Here is a 20,172-nt window from a genome sequence, read left to right as displayed (position 1 = left end):
GGTGAAATCATTGAGCCACTCAAATTAAATAAATATTACTGCAAAAACTACGATGTAATATTTTTACGGTAAAAATGAATTTTACGGATGATGTATATAGAGTGCAGCTGCTTTGTACCGTGATTTTAACCGGAATTTTTTTACAATGCGGTTGATAACTATTTGACGTTTTCTTGCTGTGTAACTTTTAACGTTCGTTGTAGCAATGTAGACGCTGGGAATTTATTTTCCCACTTCCATCCAGTCCTCAAGGAAGACATTTTTGGCAACATCGAGTGATTAATATTTTTTTTTAAAAATCCAATACCCACCTGGGGAATGACCTTTCGTCATACAGGCATTTGAAGGACAGATTTGTTGGCCACTCTTTTAGGGGCACCCTATTACGTGGGCTAACTCTGCTTTCACAGTAAGAGAAGGAAGGAACATTCATGCCTTGCCCAGGATGCGAACCCAGAAACTTTCTGATGCAAGGGCAGTTCCCTAACCTCTACACAGGCTGGTCGACTGTAGATTAAAATAAAACATTTCAATTCAATACACGCAGAATTTAGTATGGAATTAACGTAACACTTACAATTATAATAGCGTGATGCGTTTTACTGTTTAATCACATGGTTAATATAGACGCTGTGTATTTCCTTTGCACCATCGAGAAAGGGATTGTGAAAGTTCTTTGGATGAAAAAAGGCATCCAAGTTAACATTCATTACTGACTCTGGAGTGTGTCTATGCATATTTCTGGTGAATAAGTAATATAAAAAAGTTCTTTAAAGTCAATTCCTACTTAGGTCAACAAGGAAAATTTTTATTTTAGTTACTTTTTATTATATAATTAAAATTTCTTTCTCCCATATAAAACTAAAATTACATTTAATTAACGAATTAATATTTGAAAAAATTGCATTGACATCAAGTATCAGCTACCACAAGTTTAAAAAAATGTATTTGAACTTGAGTATATAAATAAAAATTATTTTATTAGCTGCTGAAAATTTGAACAAGATATATAAATAAATATAGGGAGAGTATGAAATAATAGTCGGGATTTAAAAAAAAAAAGGCTGACAACTATAAAAGTATAAATCTGATGACGTGCACCACACGTACTACCACGTCATGTTCTTTATTGTATTTATCTGACGCAGCGAATATAAAATAATTAAGTATTTAAATGAGCTTAATAGACTATTTTTTTTGTTCAAATAAAGCTATCAGTTAGAAATTTTATAGATATTATTTTTAAAATATGTGAAAAACTGAATAGCTTATAGTAAAATTTAAAACAATGACTAACGCTTAACCCATCAGAAAATTCCATTCCGTTTTACGCGTATCCCCGTTTAATTAATTAATATTTGAAAAAAAAAACAGTATTAACATCAAGTGTCATCCAATATAACTTTAAAAAAAATGTTTTTGAACTTAAGGGGATGAATGAAAAGTATTTAATTGAGCAAGATACAGGGAGAGTGTGAGCTAATACTAGGAATTGAATAAAATATTATAGGATTGTTCAACCAATCATACAATGATGGTATCATCAGGAAGCGGGTTCACCGTGTTAAGTTACGATGTATTATGCAAGGTCAAGCAAGTTATTTCATTCAGTGAAATATATATGAGCTAAAATCATTGTATATGAGCATGTACTCTAATTACCAGTATCCCTGTGATGTGGAAGTTCACTTAATGGCAAACTGTAGTATCAGCATTTTAACATTTATTTTGCAGGAAAGAACCCGTGTGAGAACATTCAGTGTGAGATTCTGGAGGAATGCAACATTGACAAATTTGGCATCGCATCTTGTCAATGTCCACAAAATTGTGAATCTGTTATGAAACCTGTTTGTGGCTCTGATGGACAAACCTACAACAGTGAATGCGAACTGCAGAGGCATGCCTGTATTCATAAGCGTATTATATCAGTTGCTTATGGGGGAGCGTGTGGTAAGATGATTCTTTTTATACTGCCTAGTTCTTATGTGCTATTTAAAGGTTCCATGCCATCTAATTTTTAGATCATGTTCTATACTGCTTAACCGCTTGCCTGATTATCCCGAGTTAATTCGGGTATGTATATATTGCTAATATTTATTATCCCGAAAAAACTCGGGCATAGCTGAATTCATCAATACGTTTTGCTTGATACGTTTTTATTCTGCCGGAAGCAAAACAAAAAATAATAATTATCTGCTGTGATTGGAAGTTTGTCAATATTTGTTTGGAAGGTGATGGTAAATTAAACATTTTTTTGCACATAAAAAAAATTAAAATTTCAACTTAGAACTTGTGTATTATGTCTTGTTTTAGTTTCTTGTATTTATTAATAAAATTAAAGAAATTCTCAGATTTTTTACATTTTTTTCTCTCAAAATATTTGGTAAGGGTAGCGGTTAATACTTGTATGTATATATTTTGTTCATTTTAATATTGTAATAATTAGGCATATGCTGCCTAATCTTTAGAGTCTGTTCTGTACTGCTTAATAGTTAGATAGTCTATACTGAATAATAGTTCGATATTTATATTGCCTGAATTTAAGCTGCAGTTCTTTACTGCCTCATATTTCAATATTATATACTGTTAATTATTTAGACATTCTACACTACAAAATATTAACTATTCGATGTTATTCTATATTGCCTTATCTATAATAGTACTTCTTATTCAATTTATCTAAAAAAAAATTAACGTAAATCTAACATTGAGCAAGTTTATAAAATTCTAAAACAAATGTACAGTGTGCCAAAAAAAAACGGATCACCCTGATTAACTTTTGATCTAATGATCAGACCTTCACGTTCTAGGACTCATTCTTAATGGTTCGAGAGGGTGACCTCAAATATGCTAATTAATTAGTGCAGATAAAATTTAAGTTACGAACCAGACGCAAAAACGTACTATCTCTGAATAAACGTACCCTTTTTTTCTCAATAGATTCAGATTTCAGACCCCCAAAATATAGGGGGTAGCCACAATCTGGGAAATAGGGTCCCCGAAGTTTAGTCAGGAGAGCGATCCCTTAATGTTAATTTTACATTTTGCGTATTTCGTCATATCTCGAGAAAATTTTAATCGAAATTAAACATTTTTGTGCACAATTATAAAATTCGTTTATCCAAAGATAATTCTCTGCAAAAATTAAATCTTAGTAAATGTTTATTATATTTTACATTTCTGCAAAATAACAGTCGAAAAATTTTTGAAATGAAAGGTATACAATTTTTACATTATTTAAAGGCATGTAATATTACTCGGCAGAATACAAAATGTGATCAAAATTGGTTATATAGATCCTGAGAAATTGAATTTTAAAAATGCCGTACAATTAAAATTTGATTTCTCAGGAACTTTTCGATCGATTTCGCTCAAATTTTGTATTTTGCCTTGTAAAATTACGTACTTTAAAATGATGGAAAAAAATTAAACCTTACAATTTAAAATTTTTCGACTATTTTTTAACAAAATAACAAAAAAAAAAATCTATTTACAAAAATTTATTTTTTTGCCTGGAATTATTTTTGAATAAACGAATTTGATTGTATGCTAACATTTTTTAATTTGCTTAAAAATTTCTGGAGGCATGGAGAAGTGCGCATAAAGTAAAATTAACATTAAGGGGTCCAAACTTTTGATCGTTCTATCCTGACCAATCTATGGGAAAATATATTTGTCAGATTGCGGCTACCCCTACAATTTGGGGATCAGAAATATGAATCTGTTTAAAAAAATGTATGTTTATTCCAAGAAAATAAGTTTTTGTGGCTGATTTCGTAACTTAAAATATCATCTGCACTAATCAACTAGCATATTTGAAGTCACCCCTATGAACCCTGAAGAATTATTCTTAGAACGTAAAGATCCAATCATTAGATGAAATGTTAATCCGTTTATTTTTTTTATTGGCGCTCTGTGCATTTTATTTTAATTTATATGACCGAATCCATAATTTAATTGATTGATTGAATATGGAATTTAATAACAAACCATGCAAATAAGGAAGTGAGAACCGTGGTGGCTCAGGGGATAGATTGTTCACCTTTCAATGAGGTGAACTGGGTTCGAATCTCAGCAATGGCTGGTCACTACGAATTCCGCACCCGGCTCGCTCCAGCCACAGTGCTGACGTAAAATATCCTCAGTGGTAGACGGTTTATGGCTTAGAGCCCCTTGCCTTCAGGCTAACCGTGGGAGGTTTTCGTGGTTTTCGTCTCTAGGTAACACAAAAGTGGGTTAGTTCCATCAAAAAATCCTCCACGAAGGCAAATTTCTCAGAATACTTGATCCAGGAGTTCACTTATCTTGTAGATTGGGTTCAAAATGACAAGGCTACGGAGTTCAACATTGGCAGTCGTAACCCCAATATTGGGTCAACTGTTCAACGACGGTTATGAAATAAAATAAAAACATAAAAATTAAGGATGTCATACGACAAACGTATAGTATAACATGTAAACGAATACACCACATACTTAAAATTGAGTAATATCGTCAAGAAAAACTGATCATTTTAAAAATCATATCGATTCTTATTGCTCCTTAGTATACATAAGTTAAACTAGTGTCTTTCTGACAGTTAAACTTGCAGGTTCTTTTTCAAATTTCCATAATGTGAAATTGATTTCATTCTAAGCTTTTCGCGGCAGAAAACAAATTTATTATCACACATACTTATGCCATATAAACAAAAAACATAAAATAAAATATAGCGAAATAATAGTAAATGACATCCTTCAAAAACCGCTGCGCTACCTCCAAAACATTCTAATCCTCCCCCTCCTCTCTTATTCAATTCTTAAGTTTTGTTGCTATCTCGTGGCGACATCTAGTGGTGGCAAACCTTACATTGACCTACGATAAAATTATTACTTAGGTGATACTGGACCTTGTAACGGATATGTATGTGCATTCGGAGCTTTGTGTGTTCTAAAGAATGGTTTACCTGGTTGTGAATGTCCAACCTGCACCGAAGAGTTCGAACCTGTGTGTGGCACAGACGGTATATCCCATACAAATGAATGTAAAATGAGAAGAGAAGGATGCGAGCAGAGGAAAGAAATAAAAGTCGCCTACAGTGGGCTTTGCGGTAAGTATCTTAGATACCCTTTTAGAAAAGGTTTTTTCATACTTTTTTTTACAGAAAAAAATCTACAATTTGAGTGGCTTTTACTTTGTGAAAAGTTATCTTAAATTATATAAAATACATTTCTGAAAAATAAAGTTTCATTGCTATAGAAGAAAGTGAAGTACTGTTTCCCATAGAAAATTTCAAAGGAGAAAACAATGAAAATAATGAAAATGACAACCGAAGCTGACGTCGTCAGGGGGTACCAGTTCTGGAAGTCAGAAAAACACAAAATCTTTTCTATCGAGAGATCACGACAAATGTCTAAAATTTGCTCTCTCTGTACCCCAAAGGTTTTGTAAAAAGTTCAGGAAAAGAGAAAAGAAATATATAATACGAAAACAAAATACAAAAGTAAATGACATAAACAAATTACAAAAGCAAAACATTGTTTAAGAAACCTACTTAAAAATATTTCAAGCCAAAGAACACAACGTTCTGAAAATTTTTAACCAAACTGAAATTTGAAAATAAACAACGCCCTCATTTAATGCGCAGAAAGAAAAAAAAAGAAAAGAAAAGCAAAAAAAAATAATTCTCAATTTTTCTTTCAGCGCATTAAATGTGAGTGTTGCTCCTGGACTTTTTACCATACTTTTGAGGTACAGAGAAGAACAATTTTTAGATATTTGTCGTGCTCCCTCGATAGAAAAGGTTTTGTGTTTTAACGACGACTTCCGGAGCTTGTAACCCCTGAAGACGTCAGTTTCGATTGTCATTTTCATATTTTCATTGTTTTCTTCTTTGAAATTTTAATAGGGAATTTCTGCTGCATTGCGCAACTTCCCTTTGGAATTATGGTATTTAACTGCTTTATAAATGATTTTGTTACTGTTTCCAATATATTTTTCTCACTTAATTGGGTAAATGCACTCGAAGAGGAAGACAACCAATACCCACGCATATACTCTCTGACGTCAGCTCCAGCTAATCTTTATCAGCAATATTTAGTATTAAAATTGAATTACGTTTTTCCACATAAGTTAGAATGTTAATTAAAGTTAAGTTAATTTAATACAGCACATCGAATGCGTTGAAATAGAATTCAAGTTAGTCTACTTCTTTTACTTAACTTAGATTTATTATTTGTTCATGTATTTTATGGTAACAGTGATATATTTTAGTTTTGTATACCTGGCAACTTCGATTCATAATAAGTTAGCTTATGTTCCACACGGTTTCATGCCTGTCTTTGTGCAAATAAATAGTGGAAGAAAAGAAATCTTTGTGATAGAATATAAGTTTTGTTACTTAAGAGAATTAGAACTTGACATTCTTGGATTACTCGAAATAGAATGCGAAGAACAGTTGTTAATATAAGCAAATGCCACGTTTCAACAACCCATCAGGATCGAGATACCCGCACTACGTCACTTGCAGGTATCCCATTGAATGTGACCAAACACGAATTAAAAGGGTTAATATTTTGAAAGCTACTGTGGGTCTTTTGAGCGTAAAATAGTACTATTTTTGAATTTTACACGGATAAAAATTCTGTTTATATTACAGAACGGTATAGTAATGGCATTTTTGGTAACAAAAAATAACAAAAGTCAAATTATACGGCATTTAAAACATTCATCGGCTCATATTTTAGCTGTTTACCAGAAATTCTAATCTTCAAATTTATAGTTCTTATCATCACACATTTAGTAAATACAGAACTAAAACAAAAATTTAACCGAGTAGATGATTTTTATGCCATGCTGTAAAGTATCATGATAAAATTACCGAATTTTACAGCATTTTCAAATTCGTTCACATACTATAAAATTTTATTTTATTTTTAATTTTACCAAAATCATTGCCAAAGCGTTTTGGTAAAAATCATCAAGTTTTTTGGTATTCCCATAGAGGTGCATTGGTACATTTTACCAAATTCTGGTAGTTTTGAGGATACAGTGTATTTGTTATAAAGAAACCCCATGTGACTTAAAAAATATTTATACTATTGACTTGAATTTTATGTTATTCAATTTAGCATAGAAAATTACATAGGAAAATGTTATTTTATATGCTCAGGCAGACCAGTAGATAGCAATGCAAAAAGTTTACTTCGCGTCAAAAATTGTACTTTTTATACATGAAAGTTGTTGCACTTATTAAACCATTTATTCGATTGACGCGCGAATAGTTTGATTCGATTAAATGTAAAATATACATAGGAAACCATGCCTCACTTATTTAGATAGCTATCTTATATTTTGTAAATGGGTGCAAGAACAATATTTTGTACGTAAAATTGGTTTCATTTAATTTATCGGGAAAAAATGCATCGGGCATAAGGTCTCACTTGCCTTCATAAAATAATAATTCTCCCGCTCAAACCAACCTTTATTTCCCTTAAAAAAAAAGGGGTTGGCTAAAAATAAAAATTAACTTACCTGATAACAAGTAAAAATTGAGATTTTAATATATTTGGCATTTTTGTATGATACGTTAGATGTTGCAAAAAGTTTTTTTTTTTTAATTAAATTTTATTTTACTAGTTTCAGAAATTCTATTTTAGCGTCCATGGTATAAAAAATAGAAAGAAAATAATTGAAAGAAAGTAAAGAGCCTATCTTGAAGCACTTACGTTGTTTTTAGTTTTTAGACATCATTTATAATGGCATAACAAAGTTTTATGTCAAAAATATCTCGGGTATTATTTTTTTCCCGAAGAAACGCTTTTTTGTGATAAGTACTACACTTATTTGAGATATCGTTTTTCTAAATGCTAATATTAAGAAAAAGTATTTAAAATTTTCATCATCATCATCAAAGTTGGCCAGACTACCCAATGTGGGTGAATGCCTTCCTCTGAAGATTTCTCCATAATAACTTCCGATTTATCCTTGATTTCCAATTCTTTTCATTAATTGCAAGAAAATCAGACTCCACCGAGTCAGTCCATCTCAACCGTGGCCTTCCCCGCTTTCTTGTCCCAGTGGGTTTAAAAAGCAGCTTCTTTTTTATTGTATTGTCATCAATCATTCGAATCACGCGGACCATCCAATTCATTCTATTTATTTTTAAATACTTAATAATATTGGGTTGTTTATAAATCTTGTACAGTTCAAAGTTAAATATCCTTCTCCAGTTAATATTTTCATTTACACCACCAAGACTCAACCTCAAAATCTTTCTCTCAAATGTTGCGATACAATTTACTCCCCAGTTTTGTTATTGCCCAAGCTTCAGAATCGTATGTCTATACTGGCCTGACAATAGTTTTGTAGATTAAGAATTTTGTTTTTCTAAAAAGAAACCTATATTTAATAAATCTTCTCAGCCCACAGCTGCCATATTTGTCAGATAGAGTGATTTCAGGAGTCATTCTGTTGTCAATAGTAATAATGGATCCTAAGTTAGTAAAACTCCTTACTGTTTCAAATCTATAAGGTCTCAAGATAGGGGTCTGGAACTCTGTTTCTTGAGAATAACATCTATTTTGTTTTCTCTACATTTATGACTAAGCCCATTTGTCTTGCAGCCACCTCAAGGACAAGAAATGCCTCTTTCATTTAAACTTTTAATAACATAATTTTAGCATTTTTAAAAATCTTGCAAAAAAGCATTTTAAAATTTTTATGGTCATATTAATTAAATGATCTGATCTCTGAAATCTAATTAAACTTCTTAAGTTTGTTTAGTATACATTTAGCAAAAACAAAGAAGAGTCCCAATGTAAAATAATATCAAAATACTACGATAAATATTTTAAAGATTAAGTTTTAGATGTCCTTTAATTCAAAATAATTAAAACCACAATTATTAATCTTATTTGTATTACAGTCCCTGGCTAAATTATTAGACACACTGTAAGGTTCAATGTTAATAATCAGGTGATCCTCTACAACGTTAGTTTTTTTACGCGGCTGAAACCGGTTTACACTTGTTTATATTCGTGTATTAATTGGGTAACATTGTAATGCAATACCATAAAAATGAATGCAAATGGGAAGTATATACAAAAATCTCCTCTATAAGAACCCATTGCATGTATGTTTAAATATAACCCATGCAGCAGAGATAAGTATTAATTACGTGAAAATAACGTTATAATGCCACAAGGTTAAAAGCAAAAAAACGTTTCCACCGAACGTTTTATTTACGTTTCAAGTGGTAGTCTCGAATCCGTTAAATAAACGTCAAAATTTGGGTTATTTTTAACGCAAAATTGACGCTTTTTTGCCTCTAGTTTGACTATGGTGAATTTTGATACCAATTTTTGACGTTAATTTAACGAAGTTTGTTTCTTTTTTATCGTATTTTTTACGCTATTTTAACTAAGTTTTTAACGTGAATTTTCAGTTTTATAAGATCCGTCTTTTTCACNTTCACATAGACTCTTATAGTGCGCCTAATAATTTATTTTTCCAGGGACTGTATATATAATTTTAATTATAAATCTCCTTAATATTCTACATCGAAGAACTGAAAGTTGTTTTTAATATTCATTTAGAGTAGTTAATGTAGTTAAGAGCAGGTTCGGAAAAATTAAGAGTGGCATTTTAATAAGAAAAGTCATACATTCAGGGGCAACAAATTGAATATTTTTATTCCTTAACATTCAAAACTTAACTTTAAATGATTGAAATCAATTAATTCGCTAAGTAACTGTCTAGACGCTTTTAACGCATAAGGAAACTTTAAATTGATTGAATTAAAGAAATATTTCAATAAAGTTTTAAGTTATGCAATAGAAAGTTATTGTAAAAGAATTGTGACCCCCACGAATAAGAGAAAATCTTTTATTTTTGTAAGAAATACTTTTCAATTCGAATGAAAATACTTTTTGTAATAAATAAAGCAAGATGTAAAGTATTAAGAATAGTTTAATTATAATTTAAGCATTTTAACTGAAAACGTGATAAATAATTTTGCGTTTGTACACTGTAAAAAGTTAAGTGTATTGTTGCCACTATTTTTAGTGTTTAGGTCAGAGGTCGCCAAAGTGGTCTATATAGACCCCCAGGTTCGATGGAGATTTCGAAAAATTATGTAGGGGTCAATGATCAAAAAAGTTTGGCAACCCCTGGTTTAGGTAAACGAAATGCATTTTTAAGCACTTCATTCGTTTAAAAAATAATACAGATTAGAAATAACTGTTGACATTTTTCAAGAAGACTTGCCAGATGTGAATGAGAGGAAGCAATAGTGATTTGAAATATAAAATGTAAAGTTGCCAACTGAAAATGGAGAAATAAAAATTAAAGTTAAAACTAGAAAAAACTCAGTAGTCGAGAGAGAATTAAAATAATAGTTATAAATAAAATAAAACAAATCTCGTATATAACAATTCTAATAAAATAAAACAAATCTCATATATAACAAATCTAATAAAATAAAACAAATCTCGTAAAACGTGGATGAGATTTGTTTAATTATTATGTAGCAATTGACAAAATAACAATTTCTTGAAAGAATTAGTGCAAATATTTTACTGAGGATTTACTAGTTCTCTTAAGCAAAAATCTTTTACAAGAGGCCATAAATTGATTATAATACGCATAAAAAATGTTTTCTGTAAATGTTCAAACAAAACATAATAAATAAACTAATAAAACTTAAGCACTGAAAAAGTGAAAAAAAAAATGTGACTACATGAGCTGTAAAAATGTTTTAGTTAACCTTAACACCAAAAATGATGGCAACTATGCACCAAAATTTTTTGCAGTTTACCATTGTGTGTCATGTTGTTGCTCTAAGTATTGAAACGGTAGATAAACAACTCATGTCTTTTTAATAAAAATGGTTAAAAGAATATAGTAATAGATTTTAAACTCATAACCAATGCTTACGTACTTATCTTTCTGTATCAGTGTACTGATGATGTTGCTTTTTCATCCCATCAAATAAGGTGCATATAAACAGCTTATATCATTGAAAGAAAAATTAGTTTAAATGTCCGACTTGTTCTGATGTTATAATAGAGCATCAAGATGCAGAGTTTCATGTTTGTATTATTCTGCGGAAACTGATGCCGTTGCTTATTGGTAAAACTGAAGAGTTCCTGTGTCTTTTTCTAATTCATTTAAAAAATGCAAAGGCTAGAAAGAACACTGGTGTAAGAAATTAAGAGAATTTGCAGACTAGGTCGATTATCTCTAGAACTACAGGGCTGATTTTAATGAAATTTGATCTGTGTATACATTGATACAATACAAAACAAATAACCAGTCAACAATTGTAATACACGAGCATGATCGTGGGTAACACTCGTTGGAGTCGGAAGGTATGAGATTGCCACAGGACAATTCAGGCCAATTGCCACAGGAAGTGATAAACTGCCTTATTTCAAGTATGAAATCACGCTGCAAGGCCTGCTGTAAGAGGAGACCCATTTTTTTTATTAACCCTTTTCTTTTGTTTATTCTGTAACTGCCGCTTCATACCTTCCGACTCCAACGAGTGTTACGCACGATCATGCGTGTTTATTACAATTGTTGAATGGTTATTTGTATTGTATCAATGTATGTACACATCACATTTTATTAAAATCGGTCCAGTAGTTCTAGAGATAATCGACCCAGTCTGCAAATTTTTCTTACACCAGTGTATTTCGTTCTCTTCCAAACAATGTATGTAACGGCTAACATTTTAATTCAATACAAGTGTATAATTTATTTATTCGCTATTCGAATATCATAATCTATTTTAACTCTGTTTTCTTTAAGCTGCTTTATTTCTCTAGCTACAAAAATCGTTGAGATACAGTGTTATATTAAATTCTATAGGTCTTTTTGGAGACTGAATTGTAGCCAGATTATTTAAAATTTAATATCATGTTAATAATACGGGGTTGGCTTTGCTTCTGGATGGATTATCTATTGATATCTCGCTGACTTTGGATCTTTTCCTAAGCTGTAAGTGTCCACCAATAACTGTTCATTCATTTGTAATTCGAAATTTTTGCCTTCAGAACGGGAGGGTTTTTAGATCTCCGTGGATCGGGGCAGTCCAACAGTTTATACCCTAGCAGCAAAATAACTTGGTCCTAATTTTGTCAATATTCACGAATCTTGTGTTAGTGAGGTTTTCAAAGGGCCTTTATTTTTCCGATATTGGCCCTATATAGAATTTTCCTATTCACCCGATATTTTACAGCCACTTTACAACCCGAGTGGAATAAGTAAAACAGAAAAAATCTTTTATTGACTTTTAAAAAACGGTGATATATTTGACCAATGATAATTTGTTTTCCAGATACTTGCAGCCAAACACAGTGTGAATATTCCGCCGTCTGTGATCTGGACAGTAAAGGCCGTGCAACGTGTGTTTGTCCGAAGCATTGTGTTAAGGTACTTATTATTTTACTCATAAAGTACTTGATTTTTTTCATTTATTCATAAAGTACTTGTTACTTTTATTCATGAAGTATTCATAAAGTACTTGAAGATCACTGGGGAAGAAAGGTTTACGCCCATATAAGCTGATGCGGAGAAAAGACGTACCGACCAGAGGGGAAAATTTTTTCAACTGAACGACCCATCTTCACTGCCTATTAACTCTCGGGGAGAACCGATTTTTCACATTATTTTCTTGCTAAAAACTTAGTAATTTTTTTAAATGCAACATACGGTGATCCAATTATCATTTTTGAGAAAAATGACGAAAACCGTTCTTCCTTCTTGATCTTCACTTATTCACTCATTTTAATTTGTTATATTTTAATATATTTTTTTAATGTATTTGGACGAAAAATTCACAGTACATATTTCGTTTGATAGTAAAACTTCAATAACTAATATACAGTTACATTAAAAAGTACCTTAACTTAAAATAATAATAACAATATTTTCCATTTTATAGAGTCTATTTCGAATACTTCAAACTATATGGTAATGTCTTATTTTAAAAAAAAAATAATAAGATAAAAATTTTAACGTGGCTAAGAGGTCAAAAAAAATTATTAAAAACACTAGCTTGAACTTTTATTATCATCTGAATCGCTCTATTAGATTAAAGAATAAGCATAGACTCGATTGAAAATATGTCTTATTGGTCAAATAAATGAATAGTAAAATTAGTTTTTAAAACAAGAGTACTAGAATTATTTTTGAAAATCTAAATATGTTGTTAAACAATAGTTGTATAGTACGCAAATTTAAGAAAACGGACCACCATAGTCCGGCTCAAGGTGAATGGAAAACGGTTTAAGGTGGTCCGTGTTTTATTTTGTGCACTGTACATTTAATATGTTTCTAGAATCCTTTTCACAAATGATTTAATAAAGTATGCTTATCACTCGTTTTTATTATAACATATCAGTTATCAGTTTTTTATTAAATCATTTAAGCTCGTAAAAAACGCAATCAAAATGTCACTACTGAGTAATATAGAGTAAACAATATCAACAACATAAACGTCGTCAATCAGATTGATTGATAAAATTTTGAAGGGTTTCTAAGACTCCCTTTTCAATCCTTTTTCAGAAGGGTTTCGAAGACTACCTTTTCAACCCCTTTTCACAAGGGTTTCGAAGACTCTCTTTTCAACCATTTTTCAGAAGGGTTTCGAAGACTCCCTTCTCCCTTCTGTTTCCTCCACCAATAAAAAAAACACATTTCAGTGGTTTTATTCTCACCTTTTTCAGCAATGATTCGCTAGATATAGGAAAATGCTGTACCAGGTTGTAAGGAAAATGTTCTAATGTGTTGAAATCATTTCACCTAATGTGTAATGTTTTTAATGTTTTAACACCTAATGTTTTTAAATTTATTTGTGACAATTATGATAAAAAATCTTTAATAATTGTGTTTATTCAACGAACTATATAGGTGGAAGCTAAAGTGTGTGGAAATGATGGAATCACCTATCAAAATGAATGCGAGTTAAGAGTTGCTGCATGCACAAAACAACTGCCTATAGCTGTTGCTTCTCTTGGAGCTTGTGGTAAGTTTAAAGATTCGCTTCCCAATTAAATAATTAATTACATCCATAAATTAAGGTTATTCCGAAATTTAACCTACAAATTAAGAGGGGTGATAAAATATCATCTAAAGTATGAGAACTTATGACCAGAAGCCTGGGGTACCAAATCATGGGATTGAGAAGTTGAAAATAACGATAATACATGTAAGTTTTGATTGACACGAAAGTTGGAGGTCAGTTTAAGTTTCCCTTACCTGAATTAAGCAATCTGGAATATCTTAAGTTTACGGAATTTCCTTTATGATAATCTGAGAGATCTCAATCTGTGTGACTTTTCCTTCTTGATAATCAATGTGATCTCAATTTTCATAAAACGTTTTCTTTTTGAAAATCAATGGGACCTCAATCTGTGTGACTTTTCGTTTCTTATAATCAGTGTTATCTCAATTCATAAGACTTTTACTTCTTGAAAATCAATGGGATATCAATTTGTGCAACGTTTCCCTTTTGATAATCAATGTGATCTCAATTCATGAGACTTTTCTTTTTTGAAAATCAACGGGACCTCAATCTGTGTGACTTTTCGTTTTTGATAATCAATGTGATCTCAATTCATAAGACTTTTCCTTTTTGAAAATTAATGGGATATCAATTTGTGCGACATTTCCTTTTTGATAATCAATGTGATCTCAATTCATGCGTCTTTTCCTTTTCCACAATCGGTGTGAAGGAATCGGTGCTAAGGAAAGTCTCAATGCATGAGACTTTCCCTATTTGACAATCAGTGGGACTTTTTCCTTTTCAGGACACCTTAAATCTTAGCTGTTTCCCTGAAAAAGCAACGGAAGATCTCTTAACGTTAATTGCTGACGCTTTCTTCGAGATCATAAGCACGTTTATACTTCATTTCAGACTCCGCATTTTAATTGTTAACTGAGCTTTGAGACAAAAATTAAATATTTGCTTCAAATTTGCTCAAAATTTAGATAGATGCCATCTGTAAGGCATGCTTATTTTACGTCAGGCAGGGATGTTACGAAACAGAACCAGGTTGAACCGCTTTTTTGTCCTCTAATAACAAAAGTTGATGTAAATATTCTTAGAGAAAATGGTTAAAAACAATCGAAACAGTTAAAAGAGTCCACCCATCGCTAGTTATCTATAGTTTCATTTACGCGTTACGTTGCACGAGGTTTTCGCCGTTTTTGTCCATTCAACGAGACTCTAGAACATTTTATATAATTCGTCTAAATAGTTAAGATAATTTATATTATTGCAGATCAATGTATCAATGTGCATTGCAAATATGGTGCACGATGTGAAGATGGTAGATGTGTTTGTCCTACAGAATGCCCCGACAAGTATGAACCTGTCTGTAGTAGTGATGGGTCAACATATCCCAACGACTGCGAGATGAAACGAGCTTCATGTGTACAAACTCAGGAATTGAGTGTATTGTTTTATGGCGAGTGTGAAGATGTTGGCGGATCAGGTGCTGGTATAAAAGGTGAGTTTTAACATTCTAACAGAGAAAAAAAAAATCTGAAATTACATTCAACATGGTGCTTAGCGTTTTTAAAAAGTGCTTAAAGGTGCTTATTGTCGATTTTCGTTTTTTAGAAGCCCTTATTCTTATCTTATCTTATTATATTATAGCTTTTTTTATGGGGTGTTTTTAAAAAGTGCTTAATATTCCCTTTTCGAAAACTGGATTTTTTTTCTTCACTATGTCGATTCTCGCTTCGTATTATGCAAAAGCGTGGTTTTCGTATTGTTCTATTCAACGTTTTCACAATTCATTAAAAAATAATCCATTTCGGCGTACCGTCGGTCCGTAACATATTACAGCGCTAATCATGTTACATAGTTGATGAAATACTAGGGAGCTCGCATGTGCGTCTACTGAGCTGGATTCAGTGAGATTCTTTCCCTCTCATGTGCAACTCTGCTGCATTTTGCAAGATTTTCTCAATTTCAGGCTTCATTTTTCACCCTCTGAAATCGGAACCGAACAATCTCTCGATCTAGAAAAGTTTTCTTTGTTAGAAACTAGTTATTTTATCATGATCATGTAAAGTTTTAGAAAATTATTTTGCATTTTTTTAAATGTATATAGTGCTTAAAAATATTTTTTGAGTGCTTAAAAAGTGCTTTAAAGGTACTTATTTTTTGTTGAGAGATTTGGCTGTACACCCTGATTCAGCTGTGTAATGTGATGCGCTAATATAAGCTATCGCTATTTTTACGCAACGGTGTAATAGATTGAAAGTGCGTTTCAACAGCTTAAAGATGTAATAAATCTATAAGTATATTTTTTAAGAGTCTACTGTATAGAGTGGTGCTTAAATAAGAAAGAGAATCATTGTTCTAACTACATTCAAAAATGAATCAGTGAATTTGATTACTGTCTATTGTGCTAGCAGGTGCTACTTTTCTAAAACGCTACCGAATGTAAGAAGGCAAATTTACAGTTTCAATGATGTAAAAAAAATCATTTACCTGTAATGTTTGTAATTAATACTAAACATACCATAACCGGTTTAATGACCCTTTAAGAACTTTTACATCGAAAATGTGCTTATCATCTTATCGTTTTTGCATATTTGACTACATGACTTTTTCTAACAATTATATAAAGCTAATATACTATAATTTTTTTTTGTTCTTTGTTTGCTTCGAATAATACTTGTCGTATACCTATTTCTACCACAATCGATCATTTGACCGGGAGTACAATTTATTGATTTATAAGGTTATCGGATCAGAAATGACGATACAATGCGTGTTCAACGTATTGCATTCGATGAGTTGCACATTTCTGCAAAGACTGTTAGTTCAATCAGAATAACTGTGAATTCAAATTTCAAGAAAATACCTAAAATTTTGGAATGGCATTTTTGTGTCAGAAAAACTGACAAAAGCTAAATGCTTTGGTAAGTAGCTTACATTTTATTTTGATAGCTTTACTTTATTTCTAACAAACTGTTAGTTTTCACTTAGAAAATGTCGAAGTAATCAAGGCTGCACAAGTTCTTAGAAGAAATAATATTATTTATAAAAATAATTATACGAATTATAATCCTTATACATTCTTATAATTATAAGAATAATTGTAAGAATTATAGAAATAATAATAAGTAGAAGAAATATGTTTGGGGGAAATGTACAATGGAAACACCCTGCATATGTAAAAAGTGCGTTGAGCAATGAATTAATTGTTATTCTTTGTGTTTGCCATACATATAAATGGGCAATATATAATTTTGATTAATTATAATACATTTTTTAGTTTATTTCCTTCCTAACATCCATATTTCTTACATTAAATCAAGAAACATAAAGTCCTGTCATTTGACCGCCGATGGTAGAAATAGGTATACATTAAGTGTTGGTATGTTTAATATTAAAGTGAGAATTCTTGTTAAAGTGAGAAAGTGAGAGTTCTTGGGATCAAATATAAGTATTTACGATATCGAAATCTATCGAATAACTGCCAATAAACGTAGAACAAAGAACACCAAAATTTATTACATAGTTGAATGAGAGTAAAAAAGTGTTTATTTTAAAAATCTTCAAGTCTCCTCAGCAATTAAATTGGTTTTTGTGTTTTTCATTTCGCATTTTTCTACCATGATCAGACATGATTTATTAACGTTCTTATTATTTCCACGCTTAAATATTAATTGGTGTTGAATTTGGCTGTCTACCAAGAATGAAATTAAGGAATACCTTAATATACATTTTGGCTAAACAACATTTTTGGCTAAACAACAACATTTTTGGCTAAAATTATCTGAATAGAAAATGAAGTATAATTTGTTTATTTTTATATATGTTACCGGCAAAGTTTGAAATCCAGCATTCTATAGAATGCCTAGGCATTGTATATAATACTGGATGTTTTTAGGCAAGGTATGAAATAGGAGAAGTATTACATACTTTCCTTAGGCATTGTATTTAATACCTAGGCATTCTGTAGAATGACAAATGCTATTTAGGCAAAGTATAAAAAAATCACCCTGATGAGGTAATGTAAATGATGTGCATTTCTTAAAAATAAAAATGTTATTCTGAAAAAATAATGAGAGTGCCACTAAAAATTTTTTATTCAAAACGCGTAAAGAAAAAGTTGTACAAAACATAATTTATGCCTTTCTTATTAAGGGAAACAAAATTTTCATGTAAAAAATAAGAAATTAACCTACTAGTTGGATAACATGGCAGGCTTCAATGACATTTTGAATTTGACATTTTGACGAATCAGAGATGTATTTTATATTTTGCCGGTTTCTCATTTGGCATTCTATAGAATGCCTAGGAAATGTGTGAAATATAAATCGTTTCATACATTGCCAGCTAGTTTTAGACATTATATACAATTCTTAGGCATTCTATAGAATCCCGGCTTTTCATACTTTACCGGTAACATTTGCATTATTAGATTTAAATTTTGTTAATAGAAGTTTGGTAGAAATTTTAGAATCCCTTTCCAGGTGCTAAATCTACAGAATCAGGCTCGGGTAATTTCGCCTGCGAAGAAGAGCCCTGTAAATTTGGCGGTATTTGTGACTATGATTCTGAAGGGATGCCTCAATGCATTTGTGCTTTTGAGTGTCCACCCGTGAAAGAACCAGTGTGTGGATCGGATGGACAATTTTATGACAGTGATTGCAAACTGAGAGAACAGTCCTGCAAATCTCAGAAAAAGATTATTGTCGCCGCCAGGAATAGATGCCAAAGTGAGATTAATTTATTCCAATTCTAATTTTTAACTCACATTAAAATACAAATAATTTATGTTTCGAAACAAATATTTTATTCGGGATACAAGATTATAAAACAAACATTCAGCGTTAATCTTTTCATTCCTACCTCTCTCCCTATGGAAATTTCAATCCATAACTGTTGCAATCCTTTTGCAAGTAGAAGAAGGTAAGTGGTGCTGGTTAGCATTTTTCTGAAATCAGAAACAGAAAACGGAGTTCATTTTATATTATATTTGAGCAGTCGACCCACTTTTTGGGTTTACGACAACTCATGCTCAACTCCGTAGCCTTGTCATTTTGATTCTATTCAGAAGACAACAAAACTCCTGGGTCAGTACCCCCAGAGGCATGATTTTTTATGGAAACATGGAGGGCTTTGTGACTCGACAGATTTAACGTGCATTAGTCACCATATACTACACGAGGAGTAAATGTTGACTGATGCACTTATACACACAATTTACCCACGACTTCTTGGACATGGGCCCAGGTTTTTCGATTTTAGAATTGGAAAATCGAAAATAAAGTATTCCTTTTCAAAGTGCATTTAAACATTTTTCAGACGCTACGAGTTTTTTTGACGCCTGGAAGTGGTTCGCATAATTTAGAATAGAAAAATGCTCGTGTATTAGATACAAATCAACGTCTCTTACACTTTAAAAAACATCAGTGTAAGAAACATCGGATAATGGCTTTTTACCTATAAAACATCCATGTACGGAATGTCGGGCATAAGGATATCGAGTAATTGCTTTTAAACCGTAAATTAGATTAGTGTAAGGAATACCAGACAAATGTAGGGCAGGTTAAACACTTGTCACCCTAAGATATCAGTTATAGTTTTCAAAATCTACAAAAGGAATGTAGCAGACCACTCCCTATAGGGAGACTGCTTCGATTTGTATGACTACGTTGCATGATTGTTGTTTATCTTGCATCCTGGGTGCAAAGATTTTGTCTTGTTTTCCTTACTTAACTTAACGTGAACTTAAAGTGATATTGAAAATTCTTGTCGGATCTTTATTCCTTTACAAGTGTTTCATTTTCCCCAAAGAGCTGGTCACAAATGATGCAACGCTTTGTGGTTTATAAAATTAAACCAGTTTCTGGCAAGGGTGAGGAACGAGATTACAAGTGAACAATTACTCATTTTTATTGTAATAAAAACATCTAAAATCAGCAAATTAAATATTTTATATTTTTAATTTGCATATTTTTTTCCTCAACATCTAATCATTATTAATGTTATGCTTTCAAATGTCTATAAATCATATATCTACACTTGAAAAGTATAATTTGAAATATCATCGATATCATGAGTATGTGTTTGAACTAAACTGCTAGTGGGTCTTTACATTATATAGAGTGACAAGAACAAGTAGGGATATGGGAAGTATGACAATTTGTGACACTGAAAAA

The 20,172-nt window shown here is 31.5% G+C and overlaps 1 protein-coding gene across 1 annotated transcript in view; it reads left to right on the top strand.

Moving 5' to 3' along the window:
* Positions 1–20,172, top strand: part of LOC122271476 (agrin) — a 373,447-nt gene that overhangs the window by 299,195 nt on the left and 54,080 nt on the right. The window contains exons 6-11 of the mRNA XM_043052884.2: positions 1,735–1,950; positions 4,877–5,089; positions 12,320–12,414; positions 13,894–14,008; positions 15,267–15,494; positions 18,481–18,726. Coding sequence (XP_042908818.2) covers positions 1,735–1,950; positions 4,877–5,089; positions 12,320–12,414; positions 13,894–14,008; positions 15,267–15,494; positions 18,481–18,726 — 1,113 coding nt within the window. The remainder of the gene's footprint in view (positions 1–1,734; positions 1,951–4,876; positions 5,090–12,319; positions 12,415–13,893; positions 14,009–15,266; positions 15,495–18,480; positions 18,727–20,172) is intronic.

This window comes from Parasteatoda tepidariorum, chromosome 7, assembly GCF_043381705.1.
Source record: "Parasteatoda tepidariorum isolate YZ-2023 chromosome 7, CAS_Ptep_4.0, whole genome shotgun sequence".
In the NCBI taxonomy this organism is placed as follows: domain Eukaryota; kingdom Metazoa; phylum Arthropoda; class Arachnida; order Araneae; family Theridiidae; genus Parasteatoda; species Parasteatoda tepidariorum.
The sequence above is the reverse complement of the archived record's forward strand: the minus strand, read 5'-3'. Positions and strand labels throughout refer to the sequence as shown.